Source organism: Pyxicephalus adspersus, chromosome 3, assembly GCF_032062135.1.
Source record: "Pyxicephalus adspersus chromosome 3, UCB_Pads_2.0, whole genome shotgun sequence".
NCBI classification, from domain to species: Eukaryota; Metazoa; Chordata; class Amphibia; order Anura; family Pyxicephalidae; genus Pyxicephalus; species Pyxicephalus adspersus.
The window spans coordinates 44,268,769-44,277,270 of record NC_092860.1 but is presented as its reverse complement, the minus strand read 5'-3'; the positions used below and the strand labels follow the sequence as shown (position 1 = coordinate 44,277,270).

At 39.5% G+C, this 8,502-nt stretch overlaps 1 protein-coding gene across 1 annotated transcript in view; it reads left to right on the top strand.

Annotated features, from left to right (window-relative positions):
• The first annotated feature begins 186 nt into the window (after positions 1 to 186).
• SH3GL2 (SH3 domain containing GRB2 like 2, endophilin A1) overlaps positions 187 to 8,502 on the top strand; it is a 75,824-nt gene continuing 67,508 nt past the window's right edge. Inside the window, exon 1 of the mRNA XM_072404402.1 lies at positions 187 to 402. Coding sequence (XP_072260503.1) covers positions 358 to 402 — 45 coding nt within the window. The 5' untranslated portion in view covers positions 187 to 357. The remainder of the gene's footprint in view (positions 403 to 8,502) is intronic.

The window sequence follows — 8,502 nt, the reverse complement described above, 5'->3', positions numbered from 1 at the left end:
GAAGCCTCTCCTTGCCCCTGATATGAGTAGGAAGCCCCCAGAAAATGGCCACCAAAGCAGGCTGTGTATGTTTCCCAGGTTGTAGAAATGAAAGAAGCACATTGTATTCCCAGGCTGTGTCACGTCACTCCCCCTCCTCCATGCAGCTGGGACTGATCACTGAGGATGGAGGAGGGCTTGCCCCTTAATAGGCCGGGCTTCTCTCGTCCTGACGTCAGGGTGTCCCTGCATTAAGGCATGCATCTGATAACACCATCATAAGATTAAAGCGATCCGGCGAGCAGAAATTCCCCTGCACCCAGCCAGCTAGAGCCATCTTCCCCTTCTCGTCAGGCTCTCCGCACACAGGACTCTGCCATGTCTGTAGCAGGCTTGAAGAAGCAGTTCCACAAAGCCACCCAGGTAAGGCAGAGAAGGCTTGGTGGGAGGAGGGTGCAGCCGCTTGTCATTCATTTAGGAGCCCAGGGTGAGGAGGGTGACTGTGCCCTGGGGCTATTCATCCTCAGTATATGCCTAGGAGTCAGGGGGTAAATGTAGAGCACCTCCTGCTATTTACAGCCCCATATTGGTATGAGAAGGCTGAGTATTCAGTGCAATATAAACACATGTATGTATAGGGGGCCCTGCACACATAAAGGTCCATGCTACTTTTATGTTCTGTGTACACAGTGCTCATACATGACATCCAGATTATAGATATTCTTCTAGTATTGATGTCTTTGATTGTATAATATTTGTATATGATGGTGATGATGTACATCTTATTTATGTATATACATGCAGGAGCTGATGCCTGCAATGTCTGTATTGCCCATTACAGCCAATCAGATTCCTTCCTCATCTTCTCTCCTACACAGGGGATCAGTAAGGCTGTGTACAAAGGAAACCTTTTTCTTCCAGATTGGGAATCTGAATTGGTGTTTTCATTATGTAAGAGAAGAGCGTGTGTATGAAATCATGTAAACAATATCTGTTTATACACAGTATCTCCATCTCGTACACACTTTTGCATGTAATACCAGAGATTTGGAGATGGCTGGCTTGCACTGGGAGGATTACTAGATCCTGCAATCCAGTGGTCTCGTTTTTGAATTTGAATTAGAGGCCGCAGCGCGTCCGCAGTCACATAGAGTGCTTGCCTATGGGATGCTGCTACAGAGGTGACCTCCTCATCTCCTTCCTGCTTGCCAAGACTTCATGCAGAGCTATCTGATAACAGCTGCATTATTAAACAGGTAGCTGGATTGGGTAGCTTGCTGCTGTTCTGCAGCGAGCCAACCAAGAATTTAAATGTGCGTTTTCCACCGTTTTTCAGCAGCAGCTTGTAGTGGAGGGTTTGCATGCTGATCCTTTACCTCCTCCATCGTGTTAATTATATTTAGCAGTAAAACGCCTGCCTCTGTGTTGACAAGTCTTTGGGAGACAAAAATAGAAAACCGTGTTTCCCTTAGCAACCCGGAGAAGTGACAAAAACCCTGCTAAAATCTGCCTCGTTAGCGATGTTTCAACATATGGTGTTAATAGACAAAGCTATATTTATTGACTGTGTTTTCTGTAGAGAAGCAAGAAATCTGCATTAATGCTTTTATATCATTCATATAAAAGTGTTGGTAAAATACAGGGGCACGCTATCGGCACCAGTGTTCCCAATTTTGTTGTAACTTCTTCTAGCAATACATTTACTTTTTATTCTGCAGATAATTGTAACCCCTCTTAGGTCCATTTTCATACAACAACTGGGCATTCGACGGCAGGCCGAGTGTACTAAAGCCATCAAATGCTCATCACTGCAACGTGGTCATGTGTTTGGGATTCAAGGTGACATGTATCTCCATCACAGGACTTCAAGGTCCTCCTCCTCCTCGTCCTGACGCTTTCCCAAGTAAATACTTGCCCAGATTGCAGCGTTCATTTTTCACTGTGCAGCTTCTCTGTGCTGCCCAACCTCTTCTATAAAATCTACCAGCTGACCAGTGTGTTCCTCCAGGCTTGTGTGCCACGACTTTAATTTATTTTAATCGAAGATCTGTCAGCAAATGTTGATGGCCTTCCTTTGGAATTAATGGAACCTCATCCCACATGCATACTGATTGGACTTGGCAGTGCTGGGACATTGAAAAATGAAAAGGAAAAAGCCCCACAATTTAGGTTTATCTTGTTTAGGAAGCATAAGCCAGGGGACCCCTGCAAGATGAGAATATTCCAAGGCTATATGACAATTCAAGTGAAGAAGATTAGAATGAGGCCAGGTCATCTAACCTAACACGTTGCCTTCAGAACCATGGAACTCAGAGGTTGTTAGGGGTTCCTTGAGCAATTTGTGCCTTCCAGGTCAGTTTAAGTTTCTCCAATGATCTTTATTCTGTAAGGATGACATTCTTCCCACTGGGCTGCATTTCAAGAGACATTCTTCCCACTGATCATGACATGGCAATGTACAAGGAGCTATGGATTTATAGCAGGGGTTCTATAGGACCTGAAAGTTGTTTCATTGGTTTCCCCATATTAAAAAGGTTGAGGAAGACTGCCCTAAGTTGTCTCACTAATGCCTAAATATTCTATAGATGACAAATACATGAGCGGTTTCCGTCCAATCATAACTGTTGCATGGTGATCTCACTGTCCCTGTTGGAATTGTTTGTTATAGAGAATGCCGCAAAATGAAAAGGGATGGAATTCCCCTGGAAAAGTAAAACACAAGGTCCAGGATTTCCCTGGATATTTAATTCACTAGTGGAGTGAAGTGGAATGACCCTCAAAACAAAATGTCTTTGTAGAATAAATAATGCTTACCAACACTATAATTTGCTTCCTGGAAAATTTTGTGACTTGGCTATTGTAATGAGCCATAAATAGAAGTGACTGCATTATAGCTGTGGTAGTATGTTATCTGTTTTTATCCCCCTCCTATCATCTTTTCAACCTAGCTGCATAATAGGGTAGTAAACAAAGGAGTACAAGTAAATGTAAACGTAATGACAGATATGGAAAAATAGGAATATGGGGTTGGGGGCGTTACTTTGAACTAATCTGGGCTGTATTGCCCTGCACAGTGGGGGATCCTTGAGAAGGGGATCATTTGGGGAGGAGGGTGGTCATTTTACAAACATCATCACTCTTTATAAACACTTGACATTGCATGCTTTTGCACCAGCTAGAGGACAAAGTAGTGGGGGTCCCTAGAGAAGAGTGTTGGGGATCTGTTTTAGAGACAATGTCACCTCACCTATGTTTATAGACCTGAGCACCATCATATTCTCCCCCATGCATAGAGGTACTGGGTATTTTTCACCAAGTTATGGGGGATCCCTATACAGGTGAGGGTACTGGGAGGACTGTTTCGTCATTTTGAGAATTTGTACTAATACAGTAGAAGGTTCACCCATTCTTTGTGGATTCTGCAAGCAGCTAGGATAGGCCACTTGTATACTTTTAAAATAAGAGTATTTTTGTCATTTGAAAGAGAGAGATTTTAAAACTGCATATTCTGTATTAGAGATTCTTTACCTGGGTCGGATTAGCAGCAGGAGAGATGACTTTATAAGTAAGGCAATCAAGGATAAGCATTGATCAGACCGATGGTAAAGACATGCTGTCATTAGTGACAAGCTGACATTCTTGAGCAGCCTCTGTTGTGTTTACACTGCAGTGTATTAAACTATTTTAGGTATGAAACCAGGAGGGTGTTCCTTAAAGTAAGTCTGCCATATTGTGTACATGTTGTACACACTTGCATAATATGGCAATATTCCTATAGCATTTCACCTTAGTTACCCCTTAAAATGTAATGTGGTATCCAAAGTTGTAAACTTTTTATCTTTTGTGGGATGATGTATGAAAATAGATGAAGTCCATGACACTCTTCACCATTACAGAGTTAACTCAATGGGGTGCTATGGTGGTGCCCCTGTAATATTAGGCTCATGGCGCAAATGTGCTCACCGTATGTGTCCTCTGTGTTTTAGGGTAATTGTTGATGAGGAAACACTAATAACATTTTGTGGGTGAGAAATGTTACTTATTTTCTTTTTAAACAGGCCAAGGGGCATATCATAAAACAATTAATGGTCCTGAAGTTTGCTTGTACATTGCTCATGCATAGGCTGGAAATGTTTAGAAGTGAAGCAATCATATAATCAGTTTTGTTTTCCAGAGACTGCAGTAGTCTGTTGTGTATTCAGGTCTTCACAACATGAAGCAAAATATTTAATGCAGTGATTTTTCTTTCTGAATCAATTGATCCAGCAGGAAAAGAGCTGTATTATGTCTGCAATAAAAACAATAGCAAGGAGGGAAATATTGGATTGACAATTATATAGGTATTTATGAAAAAATGCCTATACACATCTTGCACACCGGTGTTCATATTTATTGTTGTAAACATTTATAAAGTTTTACCTATGTATGGCCAGTTGGTGCTAATGATATTGGAAAATACTAATATTTTTTACCTGTTGGTAAAATGGAAGATTTGCTGTTTTATAGGGAAAAATAATGTGTATAGACATTTCAGTTGGGCCAATGCAATACACCGAAAAATAGCAGAGCACTACGTGGTATGTGAGAGTACCTGGGCACATCTGTGTCTACATGCTCATAGCAATATGTCTACAGTGTAAAATCTAAAGCACTGCTGCCTCTGACTACTACTTTGGAGGGAGATGTAGTGATGTCATTTCTGTGCGCTAGTAGCCTATGCACAATATAGAACTGGAGGTTCAGCATTTATAAATCAATTTACCATTGTGTGCTATGCTGTCAAAATCTTTGTATTTGCAGATTAAACATTACTTTTCTAAAGGTCTAAAAATTCTGTAATGTAAGTCTAGTGTTAATCCATCAGTATCTTTAATTATCTTCATGATCTTGGATAACATAACGTTCACGATTTCCTTGGCAGTAAGGATTTTGCTTTGAGTTTAACTTCCCATTTCCTGTAGCTAGATTGATTTCCTATTGAGATTTTGTGGAGGAAAAACTCCAAGGAAGCACAGGTAGGCAGGATCAATTTCCTGACTTTGTTTGAGTGTGAAGAGTGGGGACAGATCTGGCTGGAGGTGAAGCTCTTCTTTAATCCACCCAAAATTGAAAGGTGTTTTTAGGCTGTTTTTAAACCCAGCTGCAAAACCCTAAATTCAATGGTGTTTTTTAGATTTTAAATAGATTTTCTGTTTTTTACGCTTTTGTATCTTCCACCTTTATTAAGACTGACCCTTGCAACCTGACAGAAAGGCAACACTTTCTGCAACATGAACCACTGGCCATGATGGTGCTCAGAGAGTCAAGCTCTTTGTTGGACAAGATAAGCAGCTTGTCTTCCATCAGCACTCTTTAGTGGCACTCGGAGCATCTCGTTTACAAAAAGAGCAACAAGAAGGCAAACTGCCAGGAGCTAAGGTGTTAAGGACTCCTTGGTAATGTCTCATCAGGTACCCCTTGTTACTGTGCTTTTTGGGCTGCAGGGGAAAAAAATCAGACATTTGCAAAAACAACGTTTTTTTTTCCTCCTCTAGTTATAATGTCCATTTAGTTCAGACATTTTTTATTACTGCCTTGTAAAACATTTATGGGGGGGGGGGGGGTTCCATCTAGGAGGAAGAAGACCTCTTGAATAATAGAAACCTAGCCATATAGCTATGGAGTCAAACAACATTTTAGCCCATCTCTGGCAACCAAGGGTTCACTCTCTTTTCTTTGTGGTGGCGGGAATGATCTTTTAATTATTCATAAGTATTACAACATGTTGAAAATTCTTTTACTGGCTAGGAGCATATCTGCCATTTTTGGCACTCACACAACCAATAATAATGTCTTTCCTAGCATTCAACAAAGCATATAAATATGCAGGTATGCAAGTACAGCATATGGAATGCCAGTCAGTTAAAGGAATTTTGACATAGTGACTTTCTGCATGTAAGCTGAATATTTCTGATCACACTTGTGTGCATGACTTAACGATAGTAAAGCAATTTAACCAAATGTGGAAAAAAACTTCTGCCTCGGTGAATTAAAAGAAAGCAAATGCAGCATAGTTTACTATATAGAGCTACACACATACTGCAATATAATTGAACAATTCTGTACAATCTGCTAATCAGATTGGTTACTTCGCAGGGTGCTGCCATCTCCTTCCTTCTTTTCTTCCTTGTTGCAATCCTCTGCAAGCTTAATTGGCCAGGCCGGGATGACATAACTCTGGATGTCCATGCAATAGCATCGATTTTGACAGCTCAGTGGAGTGATCAAGCAGGTAGGAACACTTATTGCAGAAGGGACATCACCCCTTGATGCAGTTAAGTCCTGCCTGGTCACAAATTTTTAAAGTTTTTAAAACTTTAGTTCCACTAAACGTGAAATAGAACTGTAAAGTTTGTGTATTTCAGTGGAGGAGTCAAGCAGAGTGAAATCCTTTTTACATCTGTGCATTCCAGTGCAGTCCTAGCAGGCTACAGCTGGGTTCAGGGTGATAACATTGTCACCCCCATCAAAGTAAGTTGCAAGCTTTGCTTTTTAGCCGGCAAAATCAACAGGTCTGTTTTTTCACTTTATGAGGGAGCTAAGGGGACATAATTAACGTGGGTACATGTTCAACAGGTAAGTTTGTCACTTTGTTAGAGGGACTAAGGTGACATAAATTAATCAGATGTGATAATAAATTAGCTTCTCAATCATTCTTTTGTTTTCTTGAGGTTCACCAAAGTTCTCCTTTTTATGTGAAAGCAGTGTTACTGATAAAATGTATAAAACAAGTTCATCTTGTCTGCAGAGTAGACAGCAGACATAACAAAGTAGTGATTGGATTATGCATGCATGATTCACCCACAATGATTTTTTTATGTGCATAAATATATAATCTTTCATCTTCTACTCACTGCATGCTGATCCATCAAGTAAACATCCCCATTAACCATACTTATCTCAGGGGGAACAGCAGCCATGAAAACCAATTTACTAATGGCAAATTTACTGTTGCTTAAAAAGGTAAGCAGAGTTTTCTAAAATGATATGAAGATTCATAGTTTACATAGATTTACTTAACCTTACTGAACTGAATGATATTCATCCAATGTCTTCACTTTTTGTAGTATGTGAGTGACTGTAAATTTAGTTTACAAATAAAGGATTTGAGGGGTGGGAGGAGGTAAGTGAAGATGTAAATAGTAGTTGCCTGAATCACCTTTATCTCCCTATCGGCTGCATGCTCGTCATTGTTTAATCCACTTAAAGTCTGTAAGTGTTTAGCTTCAGCACATGTGCAAGTGTAGGATTTTCCAAACTCCTAGACATGTATGGGGGGAACTATCCTGGAAATGCCTTCTGTCTTGAAACTAGAGGAACAGGGGTCAGATCCCTGTAGGTGAGTACTACTTATCTGCTCACCTACTCTCACTCATGTAGTGATTTACTAAAGAATGCAGATATGAGTTCATTTGTGTATTTTATATTGTGTTTCTTTAACCTCCTGCAATTCACCTTTAAAGGGTATTTTACATGTCCACTACCTTAGAAATGCCTGGTCTGCAAAGGTCCTGATTCTGTGGTATGGCCTGTAAAGATGACACCAGCTCATAGTATTTACTCTGTAGTTGGGGAGGTTGCCTCTGGCATCAGTGCTTTCGGAGAATGGGATTCCTCCAAAATATACTTCTTCACTGTCTCAAGGAAAATCTTAGACAAAATATCCATGGGTCAGCCATATTAAACATTTTTTTGCTGCAAAAGTATAGGCCAAACCATTCTAAAACACATTTTACATTGTGAAAAATAAAGCATCTTCATGAAAGATTTAAATAAAATACATTATTTATGAGCCAGTCATTTCTACAAAATCACTCATATACCTAATTTATTATGAAGCAAAATACCTGTTTTAGCAGGATGTTCCATAATTTTTAAGTCACGTACAGTGCTTTACAAGTATTCCAATACTTTTTCACTTTTTGTAATGTTTCCACCTACAATTAAAACTGTTTTGTTTTTTTAATTTATTTTGACCAATTAAACATACATAGTACTTGTGATTTTTTATTTTTAATAACCTCCTGGGCGGTTCATTTCTGTCTGGATTTATATGTCTAAAAGCGGTACATTGTCTTTCACAAAATTTATTTTACAGTATATTATAATAGTATGAGTATAATAAAGTTTGAAACACAAAATCATGTCAAAATAATACATTAAATTTATTAATAAACTTTGACATGACTTTGTGTTTCAAACTTTATTACACTCCAACTAATGTAATATACTGTAAAATACATTTTCATGAAAGACAATGTACTGCTTTTAGACATATAAATTCAGTGTATTGCATTCAATATTTATAATAAAATTGAATGCAATACAAAATAATTTGAAATTCCTGCCGTGCCTCTAGCGACAGCTGTACGCATCAACGTCAGTGCACTCGCTGCGGGACAGATCGACAAGACGCGGCCAGAGGATGGCAGGACACTGGAGGACGCCAATGGGGCCAAGTAAGGCTTTATTTTTTACTTTTTC